At 38.0% G+C, this 16,276-nt stretch overlaps 1 protein-coding gene across 5 annotated transcripts in view; it reads right to left on the reverse strand.

Moving 5' to 3' along the window:
• PNPLA4 (patatin like phospholipase domain containing 4) overlaps positions 1-16,276 on the reverse strand; it is a 235,979-nt gene that overhangs the window by 198,312 nt on the left and 21,391 nt on the right. For 3 of the 5 annotated variants that reach the window (XM_050777240.1, XM_050777242.1, XM_050777241.1), the window contains exon 5: positions 12,305-12,457. In XM_050777240.1, coding sequence (XP_050633197.1) covers positions 12,305-12,457 — 153 coding nt within the window. Of the gene's footprint in view, positions 1-9,065; positions 11,018-12,304; positions 12,458-16,276 lie in introns of those variants that run through there. The other 2 variants (XM_050777243.1, XM_050777244.1) reach the window with 1 other exon arrangement.

Below are 16,276 nucleotides of genomic sequence, written 5' to 3' on the forward strand. Positions count from 1 at the left end.
TATTTGTTGACAAATATGCCTCATTCTTCTTTTTTCCCCATTGTCCTGCTGTCCTCAACCCAAACTAATTTCTATTCACACACCCAACTTTCAATTTTACAGAAGTATCTCCAACTTTTTAATATCACACATCTTGGGAAAAGTTGGTTTATAAAATACAGCAATGTTGTCTGTATAATCTGTTACTTATTACACACTTAAAAATAAATTTGTATTCCCATCACCATAGAAACCACCATCTTAGCTTTGCTTCTCAAAACGTAATGTGCATACAAATCACATGGGATTGTAGTTAGAAACGTGGTTTTTGTTTAATAGCTGGGAGATGGAGCCTGAGAGTCTTCATGTCTGATAAGCTCCCAAGGGATGCTCCAGGATTGGTTCACGGACCAGAATTTGAAACGTAAAGAGCCAGTGGATCATCACCCAAAGTCTTGTTAATTTTTTTTTTTTTTTTTAACAGGCTGTCATTTGAAGATTAAACCTAAAATCATGTCTACCTATTTTTATCTTCTCCCTCTTTAACTCATGGCTATTTGTCTTCCAAGTGCGTCTCTCCACACAATCCGTTCTCTTCAGTCATCTCCGTGGTGTCACATCCAATAGATTTTTCATCATCATCTCACTGGTTGCCTCTGCTGAATTCACAGACTACTCATACAATGAAACGGTACAACTGTGGCTTCTATGGAGGAAGAGATTCCCCTTATAGCATTACTGGGTAACATTTATGTTGTGGTTTCGAAAAAACCAAGTCATAAAAAGGTTTAAATATTTACCTCTTTCCATGTTGTTTGAGCCACAGGTCAACAAACTGAACACATGATTTAAAACCAAACTGTAAGGATATCCAGCCCCTATGCCCACAGCAGGTCAGGAATGATACATGACTTAATCATGCCCAATCAGAATTCTCTCTTAGACTTTCTTTCAGGCCTATTTAAAAAAAAAAAAAAAAAAAAAAAAAAAAAAAAAAGCATATACTCTGTGGCTGTTAATATGATAGAATGTGAGTTTTGCTCTGAGAACAGCCATCTCACCCACCATCTGTAGAAGATCTGTTGTGAAAACAGATGACATTTGAATGCCTTCATTTCAGCTGCTGTGCTCAGGTGGCCAGGAGATAGCCCTAGATTGTACAGCTATATATACTTCTAATTCCTTTCTCTTTCTTTGACTCTCTGTGGCTTGTGGTAATTTGTGCTGGGCTTCCTTCATAAGCAACGAAAAGTTTTGACAATAATCCCTCATAAATAATCTCTTCTCTATAGATTTTTATGAAAAAAAATAGCTGAGAAAATGACATGTCTACAATAGATAGAAAAATTTGGATATAAACAATCTTAGTAACTGTTTTTAAGTTTTATAAATTACCAATTTAACAATTGGGAAAATAATAAGTTAGCTATGTTTTTATGGGGTTTTATGGTCTGCCAGATGAACTTTAACATTTATTTGTCACATTTTGAAAACCAAGGTTCTGAGTGCAATTGACATTTGTAAAATTTGTGGTTTATATATGGGTACTCAACACCAATATACAATGTAATTTTCCCATTCAGCAACATAATATGTCTGGTATCACATAAGCAGATTTAATGTGCAGAGTTTTTGTATGTATCTTGCACATTTTCTGTGTGTTGCCATTTTTTTGCTATTGTGATTGCATTTTTCTACTGTTAAAATTTCTGCTGATATAAAGTATTATTAATTTCAATATATTCTTACAGACATTTGAATGAATCCTTTAACTTCTCATATTACTTTTTCAATTGATTATACTGAAATATTTAGGCATTCAGTTATTTATTTATTCCTCAATTATTGAGGACCAGTAGTGTGTTAGGTCATGTGCATGATGCTAGAGACAATTTACAATTTACAAATATAATTGTTAGGTTTTGAAGGGAAGCTGAGGGTTAAAAAAAAAGACACACACACAGAAAGAGGGTAGCTCAACAGCAAATGCAGGCTTTGTGTCCAGTATAAAACCTAAAGAAGTGGGGGACCAGCTTAATGCCAGAGCCCACCGCTGCTTACAGGCTGGGGGTACTTATAGGTATGGGCGGGAGGGGTTTGGGCAGTATGGCTTGCTGCCCGGTGGGACATTGATAAGATGTTCCCACAATGAGGTGGTTCTGGTCCTTGTTCTGGCGGGATGTCATCGTAGTGTTCCTTGTATCTTTGCCCAGCAAGATATGATAGGGACGTTTCTTTAGTTGGGGCTTTGTCTGCCCTGTGATCAGGGCAGGATGTTTCTCATGGCCTGAACCCCCGTGAAATGTTTCACTTTGATCAAGGTCAGCATAATAGCGGGGAGCTTACATAAAGGTGCAGTTTGGACTCACATTCTTGCAAGGTTTGCAAAATTGCGGGGAGCTTACAAAATGGTGCAATTTCGGCCAACAGTAATGATTCCAGTATTTTGTTCATTTTATTAGTTTTTCTTTTTCTTTGTTGCTGCATTTTCTAAGTCTTGCAGAACGGTGTGTGGAATAGCAGAGATGTCAGGCACACGAGCCTTATCCCTGATTTAATGGAAATGCTCCCATGCTTCATGACCCAGAATGAGGCTTGCCATTTGATTGTGAGTTTTTAAAAGGTATTTTATTGAAACTTCTTTTTATTCTTGAGTATAGCTATTTTATTAATCTATCATGCATATTGAAAGAAGAGCATTTTCAAAAGGATGGTCTGCTTTGACTGAATAAAACCAGAAAAGGGCAGTGTTGTGTCTACAAAAGAACTGTATGGGGATGATGCCAATCTCTCTGATATAACACCTGGAGCATTACAAACAGTCCTCACAACATCAAAAAAGACTTTTAAAATTTATTATTATTTTTATTATTATCTATAATTTTACATTATTTGTGCCAAAAGCATATTAAACTAATCCAAAAGGAAAGGTTTCTAAAGATCAGTCCCAATAGCACTAGTACCATCAGACAAAACAAAACTACTGTGAGCTAATATCTGCAACAATGTCTTCAAAACAGCAGCTGGGCCATCATGGCACAATCCTGTAATCCCAGTACTTTGGGAGGCCAAGGTGGGAGGATCCCTTGAATCCCTCCAGGAGTTCAAGGCCAACCTGGAAAACACAGCAACACCCCATCTCTACCAAAAAAAAAAAAAAAAAAAATTCTTTCTTTCTTTCTTTTTTTTTTTTATTAGTTGGGTGTAGTGGCATGCACCTATAATCCCAGCTACTCAGAAGGCTGAGGCAGGATAATCATTTGAGCTCAGGAGTTCAAGGTTACAGTGAGCTATGCATTCACTGCATAGTGTCACTGCACTCCAGCCTCAGTGATAGAGCAAGATCCTATTTCTAAAACTTAAAAAAAAAAACAAGAAAAAAGGCAGCTGATTATGATTGAGCAGGCATAATCCATATCAAAGTCATTGAAGATGTGCATTACAATAGTAAAAATACAATAACTTCCCAGCAAATGGCAATAAACCTCTTGAGGAAATAAAGTCATTTTTTGAATTAACGCAAGGATACCATTGGGAGTGAGGATGGCACTGATCCTGCTATGCTTTTTGTGAGGCCATCTTCCCCATTAGTCTATAGCACCATAGACTATTTTATTCTACTTAATTTTGTAATTTAATAAAATCCCCATTTTTAACCTTGTTTATTGACTCATTTACTTGTTACTGCTTTCTCGCCCAGTACAACAAATATTCCCTTAAGTCAGGAACCTGCTTTATTTGTTCACATCTACATATCAAGTATGTAGCACAAATCCTGGCACATAGTAAATTCTCAATAAATATGTATGGAATAGACCAGAAAGCAATGATTAAGTACCTTCTTTCTGACCCTTCTAATACATAGAAATACTTTGCAAATCACTAATATTTTGAAATGTACATTAAAACTACATTGGTACCCTCTCAATCTTCCCAGTTATAGTCAATAATTTAATTACACCATTTAAGATGACAAGGAGGCTAACCAGTAAATTGTAGCCACTAAGCAAATGTGATAGATCAATATGGAACATGGATTGAAGAAAGATCTTTATGCAAAGTATTTTACAATGTTGATTGCATATTCTAACTCCATATGCATTCTTTTTTTAACAGTAAGTTAATTATACTTCACTGACAGAGATAGTGAAGGTATTGTAAACCACAAAAATATAATATAGTGTATACTGTTGTTATATAAAATAACAACAAATGAAAATGAAATCAATTGCACTTTTTCATGCTAGTAGCCTGGTGTACTAAATTGTTCAAGGACAATCTAGCCAACTGATTTTATGTTTATTGTTGCAAGGTGACAATGATCTATGTTAGATATAAAGTATTTGCACACTTACAGGTATATTTACTTTATCTTATTGTCCACAATGTGGCTAAAAAATAAGAATACTTTTTGGTTTATATAACTAATTGATTAAAGAATTTCATCATGGAATGACTATCACCATTTAAGTAGCTTTATATAGATGAAATACATAAACTAAGGAATTTTTATTCATAGCACTCATAGAAAATAATCATGCTTTTGAGTAGAAATAATTTCTATGAGATATTCTGTAGCCATAAATTTAAATAAAACATATCTAAGACTTAGGAGAAAGAAAAGGAAATTATTTAAAATAAAGTACTAATTATTTTTGGATGTCATATTTTTTGTAAAATCTTTTAAACACAAGTTGAGAATTTCAGTGTCTGTGTTGTTCTAAGTTTGCATTAGAATGTTTTCAAACTGCAGACTGTTATCCATCAGTGATTGTGAAATTATTTAAGTGTAGCATGACAATTTTTACAAGTAAAAATGGAATAAAAACCTCAAAAAACATTACACATAATAAAAGTGTTTCATAAAAATTATTTTTATTTATGAGTATGTATTTACATATTTATATTTGCACATGTATGCCTATATGCATATGGAAATATATGTGTAAAATATGTGCATATATTTATTGGATTACCTTATAAAACAGGTCAGGCCAGGCGCGGTGGCTCATGCCTGTAATCCCAGCACTTTGGGAGGCCAAGGTGGGCAGATCACTTGAGGTTAGGAGTTTGAGACCAGCCCGGCCAACATGGTGAAACTCTGCCTCTACTAAAAATAAAACAGGTCATATTCAAGAAAGATTGGAAGTCATTGAAGAAAATGTTGTACCAAACATTAGAATACATAGGTGGCTATAACATGCAACCAAAATGTATTCAGTTCTTAGTGTGTGAGGAGGATTTTACAAAGACTGTCAGCTAAAAACAACTTCATGGTGAAATGTAAGGAATGATAATGTGATAAGCCATTTGATCTCCTTCAGCTCCTCCTCTCAGTTTCTGAGCGTTAAGGATGTATTTGAAGGCGAACACTCCTACTCTTTTACCCCACACAGAAGTTCTAGTTAAGCACCAGGTTCCTAGTTGGGAGACAGATGACAACCTCTCCTGTTTTAAAGACACATGTCAAAGCTGCGTATCTGTAAATGACAACCTAATCAAAGCCCCTTTATGTTTCCTTTTAATGCTTACTTTAGGAGGAAAGACCTAGGTACCCTAAAACAAGCACAACTGTACTGTCCTACACAGGGATTTTTTAACATAAGAAAGTAATAAAGAAATAATTGTTAAGTCCTCATCTGCTTTTTCACCAGTTGTTGGGCAGTTATTTATGTACAGTTCATCTTTGAACAATATGGGGGTTGGGGTGCCGACTTCCCCGTCCACCACTCCTGTGGTCAAAAATTCACACATAACTTTTGACTCTCCCAAAATGTAACTACTAAGAGCCTACTATTGACTGGAAGCTTTACTAATAACATAAACAGTCAGTTAAGACATGCCTTGTATGTTATATGAATTATACACTGTATTCTCACAATCAAGTAAGCTAGAGAAAAGAAAATATTAAGAAAATCACAAGGAAGATAAAATATATTCACTGTTTACTTAGTGAAAGTGGATCATCATAAGGGTTTTGTCCTCATCTTCACACTGACTGGGCTGAGGAGGTGGAGGAAGAGGAGGGGTTGGTCTTGTCTCAGGGGTGGCAGAGGCAGAAGACGTAGAGGAAGTGGAAGGGGAGGCAGGCACACTTGGTGTAATGTTTACTGAAAAAATCCACAAGGACCCTCATAGTTCAAACTCGTTTTGTTCAAGGGTCAAGTGTACATCGACTCTAAGTGGGGTCCTTTAGCAGCAAGTAATAGACCCTGGCTGTGTTAAGTCACACAGAGCAGGTACTGGAAGGATATGATATCAACAGTTCCTATTATTGGCAGCTGGTAGGAGAACGGGCTTCTAAAACTCAGCTATTTGGCATCAAGTTGGCCATCCTAGGTCACTGTGGTTGCCACTGTTTCTAAGGTGACATTGACTTTCCTCAATCATTCTCTGTTCCATAGTGGCTTCCTTTTCAGGCACGGGTCAGGTGATCAGAGTCCATTTTCCAGTGGCGTGACCCAAACCTTAGGTCCTCAGGGATACGTGCCCTTGCTTCTGCCATATAAGGTTGCAATGGTTTCCCACTAACTATTGCACTAGTACTGGTTGTAGGCTGGATAACTGCAGGGGTTACCCCAATTTCATGCACATTCTTCCCTATCCCCATCACATGGCAGCAAATCCATCTTCCCTTGACAAGTACAATAAGATCATCCATTACCAGGATTCTGCTCAGCCAGTAGAAGGAGCAACCAGAAATGGCAAAGTAGAACAGATCTTTTCCCTCACTGGGAGTGACTGGCACTAGTAACCCCCTTAGATTTGAAATTGTCAAGAAATAGTTCTGACTGAGGTTGATCAGTAGAGCTAAATTGCCTAGTTCCATGACCTTGCCAGGAACCAAGTTTTGGGGTTGATGTGTCCGCAGTGTCGATAAGCCCAGTGATCACTCCTTCGACCATTTTACCTTCTTCCTGGAGTAACTTCAGGATTTGAACGTGTGTCATCCTGAGCCTTTCCTCCAGGGGGTCCTCTTGTGAGTGATGGGTGTCCAGGTGAGTGGTGGGTGAGGGGGTAATAGTGAAGTCCCTGTCTTGGCTAGCAACAGACACCGGCACATCTCACTGTTGGACAAAAGGAGAAGCAGCCACCATAAACCTTCCTCAAGCTTCCTGGCCCTTTCACATTGCTTGTGTGGCCTGAATTATCTCACATGTTTGTTTTCTTGGTTGCTCAGGTGAACTCCGTGAAGGGAGGGATCCACAAAAGTGTCCGGTAGACTCTTTGCATGGCCCAAGTTCAATCTTGCAAGGGACAGTTTATGAATCAGGGACCCACCTGCAGGGTCATGAGCTTGGCCATAGCTGGAAGGTCATGTTGCAAAGCCATTGAACCCATCAAGGGAGGGCTGATATTCTTGGACTGCCTGGAGCTGTGGGGCTTTCCAAAAGAGTAGAGTACCCATATGCACTTTACTAGGTCTGCCCACAAAAGTGGATCTGACTATATAAATGTTAAAGAGCATTTATAAACTCAGTGAAATCGAGCATTACATAAATGCTGTTTCATCTCGGCACAGTTAAAACGCAGCTGCTGTGACATGTTTTAGGTATTGCATATGTACATACATATATATGTGCAAGTATGTTCATATTCATGTTTTTCACAAATTATCTTATTTCAAGATTAAGTTGGATGTGATATTATGACTTGTACATGACTATGTACTCACACGTGCTTTCTAAAGTATGAATAAAATTAAATCATATTTTTCCCCTCTAAGTCAGTCAAAATGGGGAAATTATACTGAGTTAGCGGATATGTGCGAGGAAAAATAAATGTGTGTTATCATTAAGTAAGCAGAGCTTCGAGTTGTGCAGTTAGAGAAAAATTGAAGTGCAGAACTAAGCAAATAAATGGTGAATTCTGCCCAAGGAAACTGTCAATTTGCAAATCAGAATCATGATAACTGTCTAAAAATCTGTACACTTTTCATGAACTGCAATAATTGCCTTCCTTCCTACTTTGAGTTATTTAGATAATTACTTCAACTTCTGATTTTATTTTGCTATCATGTAGACAAAATTTAGGCAAGAAAAATCCCAAAACACTGATCTTCCATAGTTAGGCTCCTCAACTGTAAAAGTAATAGACTGGATCCAAAAACTTTTTACAACTAATATTTATAAACATGTTTTTATGTAATTGTATTTCTCTTTTTTAATCCTCAAAAAAATTAAAAGCATAATCATTAATATCTGCGTGTTTTGAGTGCTCATGCTTGTTTAGAATCAAAATTCAATGCCCAGAGTGGTGTGACTGTATCTTTGCAAGCTTCTGGTATACACACCCCGCACCTGATACTGAGAACCCAGAATTAACAGGTTTTTTTCTTTCCTTTTTTAATATATGGCTTGTTCCTTTAGAGCACTGTTTAACTTCAAAACCAAATCTATTTTCTCTAATTGTCAATAGAAGGAGTTGGTTACCATAGTTACAAAGTAAAGCGTGTTATTGAAAAGAAGAAAAGGAAGACTAATGACATTTTTAATGACAGATTCCAAGATATAAGGAAATTGCCCCCACAGAGAATTGGGAATGTATCAAGCCGCCAATCACAGTAATTATCCTGCAAACATATCAGTATCTGGGTCAGAAAGTCCTTTCAGATTTTCTACATGCCAGTTCTACAATGCCTCAAAATTTTGATACCACAAGTAAGGCAGATCCTGTTGTGAATGCCTGTTTTCAATGAGTATGGCTGCATGAGCACACACTCCAGCAAAGATAAGCAGAGTGTGCTTGGGAGCATGCTCACAGGAGAATTGGCGCACCAGCCCCAGAGAGTGCCTAGTGTGTACCAAGTATGCGTTTCATTACACTGCTGTATTTCTCTCATGCAGGAAAGTTGCTGCAGACTGATATGTCAATGATCTTACAATATTTTTAAAGTACCATCACCTGGGTGATAAATTAATCTTTACAACAAATCCCCATGACAGAAGTTTACCTATAACAAACCTGCACACATACCCCTGAACTTAAAATAAAAGTTAAAAAGAAAAGTACCATCCACCCACAGGGTCAAATACATATATAGTCAATACCAGACACTTCAAAAAAGTCTTATGCAATGAGATTTTGTTTTGCAGCTTAAATTTCTTCAAGTTAAGGGTACATCAATAAGGAATTTATTGAAATACAGTATATCATACAAACAGAATATTCACACAAAATGATCAAAGGAAGGGGTAAGGATAAAAGTATTAAAACTGAAAATTTACCTAGTGAATAAGTGGACATAACAATTGAGAATCTATCCACTTCATGTCACTTATGGAAACAACACATTAAGATTAAACCTCATGTTAGCTAGAGTAGGAGAAACTACATACCACAGGGACCATCATTATTCTAGAGTGGGTCTGTGCAGAACGCCTCAAAAAGAGGCCATCTTTGGTGTTTATGTGCTAAAAAATTGTGTATTTTGCCTTCTGAGAACCATAAAATTGACTCAAAAATAGTTTCAAAGGGTTAAAAGGGAAAATGCATGACAATTGAAGACATGGAATTAAATTGGTTTGTCTCTAACTGCCTCGTAGTAATCAAGGGTTCATACTTGGCAAAATCTCATAAAAACAGATTTAGGATTTAAGACAGTGTAAGTAAATTAGTACAAGCCCATACACAAGTCCTCAAAGTGATGGAGAACTACTCAGAAAGTAAAAGACCTGGGATCAGTATATGATTTAAAAATGAGAAGTGAATGATTATTCTGGATTTAATTCTTATTTACTAGGCTACCTGGTTCTTTGTGTTTAGTGGTATTTTATCTATTTAAGTTCCCACAATAGATATATCCAATATATAGAACAATAGCTAAATACTCAGAGAGGTATGGCCTTGGAGAGAGAGAGAGAGAATGAATGACAACCAGCCTGATAATCTCCTAAACTGGGGGGGGGGGGGTGGTTTAGAGGAGGAAGATGAGAGGGGATAAGCCTCTTCAAAGTCTCCTAGGTTTCTGGATATCTGCTCTTAACTGCACTGGGAGCAACTGCACACACCTGTGGAAAGCAAACTGCTATGGTTTGGCTGTGTCCCCACCCAAATCTCATGTTGAAGTGTAGCTCCCACAATTCCCACATGTTGTGGGGGGGACCCAGTGGGAGGTAATTAAATCATGGAGGCAGGTCTTTCCCATGCTATTTTCATGATAGTGAATAAGTCTCAAGAGATCTGGTGGTTTTATAAAGGGGAGTTTCCCTGCACAAGTTTTCTTCTCTTGTCTGCTGTCATGTGAGACATGCCTTTCACCTTTCACCATGATTGTGAGGCCTCCCCAGTTATGTGGAACTGTGAGTCCATTAAACCTCTTTCTTTTGTAAATTGCCCAGTCTCAGGTATGTCTTTCTCAGCAGTGTGAAAATGGACTAATACACAAACCTTTGTTCCTCCAGTCCTGATCAAAGGTCTTTAACCATGAGTCACCTATTTCTCAAATCCTTCCTCTCCTACCCTGTGGCCTGGGTCAGCCTGAGAGCCTAGTTCCTTCAGTTCCAGAGCTACAGGGATACAGCTAAGTCATGGAAACACCCATGCTTCATGTCAAGATCATGCCACACATTCTCCATGGCACCTAAGTGGTGGCCCTCCATTTTCCATGTTCCTCAATTTACCCAAAGAGCCTATCCTCCTCCATTTTTTAAAGGACATGACAATTCACCAAAAATGATTCCTTATCACCTAAGTGTATCCTTCTTAATGACATTGTCAAATTCTAATAAAGTGCCTCTTACATCCTTGCACTAGGTAATAATTCAAATATTAAAAATAAACACAAATATTACAAGGAGTAATAATACAATTGAGAGTCTTGATAGATTTTCTAAAAAGGATTTGATTAGAAACTTCCATCAAAAACTGTCTGAAACATGTTTTGCATTATAAGCTTTTAAGCATTTTATTCAAACCAATTTTCTTTAAGTAAAAACTTAATAGTGTCATCAAAACCACATTGATACAGAGATTCCATTTTCCTCTTGCTTGGGGGAAAAAGGGCTTGGTTGAGTCTCACCAGGTTTGCCAGGGACAACTAGAATAAAAAGACTGAAATTTAAGCTGTAGGATATTGCAGTACAGGAAAATATACACTATTTTTATAATCTAGGTTTTCTTATCACAGATACAATTAGCAGTAACAAAAAAATCAGTAGGAAAAATTTAAACTTCAGAAGTTACCTCCACTGATACAGTAAAGGAGGGTTTCTCAGCCTTGGTACTGCTGACATTTGGGGCCACGACGTCTTAATTGTGTGATGGTCACGTGCACTGTAGGACGTTTAACACCATTCCTGGCCTCTACCCACCAGATGCCAGGGGCACAACTGGGACATGATAACCAAAAATGTCTGGGTACGATATCATCCCACATGGAAAACTATTAGACTAGATTAAGGGAATCAGTATTTTTATGTCAATTATTCATTTGGGTCCCTAAGTTTTTCTCGACTAGTTTTATATATTTCATTACTTCCATCTTTCTAAGCAAATAAATGGTTTTATTTAAAATTGCTCTGGGCCAGGCATGGTGGCTGAGGCCTGTAATCCCAGCACTTTGAGAGGCCAAGGCAGGCGGATCACTTGAGCCCAGGAGTTTGGGACCAGCCTAGGCAACACAGTGAGACTTTGTCTCTGCAAATAATTTTTTAAAAAGGTAGTCGGGTGTGGTGGCACGTGCCTGCAGTCCCAAGTACTTGGGAGGCTGAGGCGGCAAGATTACCTGGGCCTGGGTGGTCGAGGCTGCAGTGAGACATGATCTTGCCACTGTACTCCAGCCTAGGGGACAGAGCAACATCCTGTCTCAAAGAAGAAAAAAATTGCTCTGATATCCTACCAAGTTTATTGATGTGAAAAAGAAGTGACAGTTAATAAGCAGCAAAAACGGGCGGGTATGGTGCATGTCTGTAATCCTTTGGGAGGCCAAGATGGAAGAATCACTTGAGTCAGGGAGTTTGAGACCAGCCTGGGCAACCTAGTGAAACCCTGTCTCTACAAAAGATAAAAAAAATAATTAGCCCCGCGAGATGGTGCACATCTATAGTCCCAGCTACATGGCAGGCTAAGGTAGGAGGGGTGCTAAAAATAAAATAAAAATAAATAAAAATAAAAGCAGCAAAAAGACTTAATGCTGACAGTCCATAAGAACCCAAGTTCCTATGCCTGATACATGTTGTAAAGTATTAAACAATACACTAAAGAGAAGACGCAACCCCTACCTACAATGATCAATGAGCTTCCAGTGCTTGGGAAACACGTTGAAATCTGTGGAAATTTTTAGTAGATCAGGACTCTTCATATATCACTGAACATATTTACTCACCATGATATCCTGCTTGGCGATATTAACATACAGATCCAGCTGCCCTTTGTCCTGCGGGGAGATGTCCAGTCGTCCACTGAAGGGGGAGATGGTCACAGTCCGGCCGACGGGCAGGATGGGAAGAGCGTTGGTGAGGCCTCCGTCCACCCACTTCTGTGGAAAGAAACATCTCACATCAGCACATGTCAACAACACATCCCGCACAAAGAAAAGCAGATCCTAATAATATGTGTGCTTTGGATATGCTTTTAAATTGCTATTTTTGAGGACTAATCCCATTGGGGATCTGTTTTGGGGGTAAAACAAATCTTGGTACACATATCACTTACCAACATAAGAACAACTCTGGACAGAATTTAACTAGATTATTGTCTGTAAGACTTGAATTCTTACTGATTAGAGTGCATGCCTAAGAAGTCACGTGTAATTAGATTGGGGCTCATTATTCAATCAAACTAAAAAGTCAAATTTACCGTGGATGCTGAACAAAACATCCACCACCAGAGGAGGTTCCATTTTTATTATAAGAATTGGAAACTGGCATTTTCTGTGGCAAACTTAAAAAGTAAATACAGCAACTAGAAATGCTTCTAATTCCAAAGTGGTTCTTGTGCTCTTGAAGCAAGGGGCATGTCCTGAAGCCATAAGGAATGGGAGTGCTGCATCAAAGCATACATTCCTCAGTAGGCACTCAGTGCTCTCAAGCCCACCTCAAAGGGGAGTGAGTGATGGAGAAGGCGGAGGACAGAAGCCTCCCAAGGAAGAAAATGAAACAGTCTTGGGGCAATGAGGACGGACAATGAGGTGCTCAAGGTGTGTGCAGCCTCAGCCCCTAGCTCTACAGAAGTGCACGATGAGGAATGGTGACAGAAGAATCACACAGACAATATTCCTTCTGCTGTCTATTCCAAGGCCAAACAGTCTCAATGCAGCCATGATCTAATGTATTCACATGATCAGCCATAGCAATCAATAAACACAACACACATGGAAATAACGTCCAAATTGTCTAAGTTTATCTGTTATTAAAAGTAGCCTTCAGATAATATACAAAAAAAACCAAAAAGTCTGGTAACACTTGAAAGTCCTGTATGCAGGAATCTTCAGTGAAGTTTGTAAATTGAGTTGTGCTTGAATGTGTAAAATGAAATGCAGATAAAACAAATCTTTGTTATTCAACATAAAGATGGCAAGAGGAGGGAGAAAACAGGCCAAAATAAAATGTTCTCAACTCACTTAAAACCATGCATTCATTTCTTCCAATGTGTCTTTTTCATGTCCTTCTTAATTGTGTTTATTTATTATTTCATCTTTTTTTTTTTTTTTTGAGACAGAGTCTCGCTCTGTCGCACAGGCTGAACTGCAGTGGCGCCATCTTGGCTCACTGCAAGCTCCGCCTCCCGGGTTCACGCCATTCTCCTGCCTCAGCCTCCCGAGTAGCTGGGACTACAGGTGCCCGCCACCACGCCTGGCTAATTTTTTGTATTTTTAGTAGAGATGGGGTTTCACCGTGTTAGCCAGGGTGGTCTCAATCTCCTGACATCGTGATCTGCCCACCTTGGCCTCCCGAAGTGCTGGGATTACAGGCATGAGTCACTGTACCCGGTCAATTGTGTTTATTTCTAAAGCTGGTGACAAAATGAGTGGTATTACATTATTTACAAAGGCTCTAGCCAGCCACGAACTCCTCCAAAGGAAATAAAAGTAAATAAATAAAAGATAAAAATGGGTTGAAAATTCCTTTTGACAGAATTGCATTTTGGTGGAGGAGAGAGTATAAGTAGATTGGATTAAAATAAAACTGACCTGTATAATTTGCATATTGTCATTATGTTTAAAAGAATATAAAGATTATGATATGTGTATTACACATACTTATTCGTATGTGTATGTGTATATGCATGTATATATGTGTTTGTGTATGTGTGTTTATATATGTATGTATATGTACACATAAAATATAGCTGGTTATATAACTGTATTATCTAAAAGGGAGGTTTGCAAAAAAAGGCTCGAAAATATCTGATTCTGTCCCAGAACTTGCTTTTTTCCCTGATTGCTTTAGGTATAAATATCAAATTCTGGAATAGGATAATACCCAGAAGGGAAAAGAAAGACAGCTTCCAAAATTATTTCATATTGTCAACAGAAGCTGTCATCAATGATGTAAAAATTCATATAGGTTTCATCAAGAAAAATTAAAGATATGAAACTTTAAGTAACAGCTCTTCTGATTTATTCAACTTAATGAAAAGAAGGGCAATCTGGCTCATTAAATTGGAAAGTGTTCTAATTTACTGTGGGGTTAATGACTGCTGTTTCAGGGGATTGAAAATCCTTTTTCCAAATTTTGTTCACTCTTGTTAGCTTATTCTGATTAGATAAATGACAAGGGAAAATGTACAGCAGCTTATCAAACTACTTGATTAAACTTGCAATGATATCAGCTCCTTCTATAACCCTTGATGCTATAGCCCCACTACTCAGATATGCTAAATGTGGTACTTCTTACTCCTGATTTATGCTCTCATGAGCTGTATCACTCAGGACAATCACACATTCATTCGGGCATGCAGATTCCAGCAAAGTTTCTGGAAACAACTGTCACAACAACAAATATTCTTCAACCTCCAAATTAAAAGTAGAAACATTTTATATCTTGTGCTCTACTGATAGTTTAAAATCTTGCATAGTAAACACTTCTGTCCATGAATTCTCTGGCTGTTCACAACATATGGCTGTGAGTCATTCCCATCTTCTTGCTTCATGGGCAGCATTCTACATGCTGATAGCTACTTCTATGAGCTTCTGTGACTCCAAAATTGTCCTTAAGAAAAATAGCTGCTGGTCTAAAGTTTTCCTGTACGTGTGTCAGTTTTCATCACATAGCACCATCATCCTCAAAGGAAAAGGGAGAGCAAGTACATAAAAATTCCAGGGCAAAATAGTTTCAAAATCATACTCGTTACAGGCTGTACAGTGACCACCTCTCGGTCCCACTGCTAGACCTACTATTCTTTTCTCTAATCTTTGGCCATATTCTAAGTGTGTTCCACATTCAAGTCAATGCCTGAGTCCTAAGACATAGAAATAAGCAACTGCTCAATAGAAAAACAGAAACAAAACAAAAAACTCATGCCCAATTGTGGGGCAGACATCTACTGTGATTGTTCTCTGAAAGTTAAAGCATTGAAAACTACAATTAGTGGAATCACTTCTAAAGAGATAAGGCTACCTGTTACACCTAAACAGGCTAGAACATTCATCTGGCAGTACTTGTTAAACTTTGCTTTATACATTGATGTGTTATGGGTACCTATTGAGAACATGCCTTATGAATTCAAGTAACTGCTATTATGTAATATAGGTGGAAAACTTAAAAAAGGACTTGATGAGTTAATATCCACTGAAAGGGCCAGTTTATTCATTCAGTAAGTGATCCCTGAGCATCCAGTGTGTGTCTGGACGTGTGGTAGATGCTGGGGATATGTTTGTGATAGAACTTCAATGAAGGGCTCCATTTTCTTAAGGTATATTTCATTCAAAAAAACAACTGAATAAAAAATACTTTTCTGGAAGAATGAATAAGATGTTGCTATCTATAATTATTATAAATACCATGGCACAGGGCCTAATAGTGCAAAAGTGATTTCACATGTATAATTTAATATGCTCTTTACAAGAACCCTATAAGGCAGAAAGGCCATGCTCGTATATTCAGTTACCTCATGTTACAGAAGAAGAAACTGAGGCTTGCAGGTTTCCTTGCTATAGTTCACGGGGTGGCAAAGTACGGCCCATCATCTGCTTCAGTAAATAAAATTTTATTGGCACATGACCAGGACCTTTTGTTGAGATATTGCCTGCGACTGCTTCCCTCTACAACAGCACAGTTGAGTAGGTGTGTTGACAGAGACAATGCTGAGGGTATTTACTGTCTGATACTTTACAGAGAATGAAACATCTATTGCT

Source organism: Macaca thibetana, chromosome X (genome assembly GCF_024542745.1).
Source record: "Macaca thibetana thibetana isolate TM-01 chromosome X, ASM2454274v1, whole genome shotgun sequence".
Lineage (NCBI taxonomy): Eukaryota > Metazoa > Chordata > Mammalia > Primates > Cercopithecidae > Macaca > Macaca thibetana.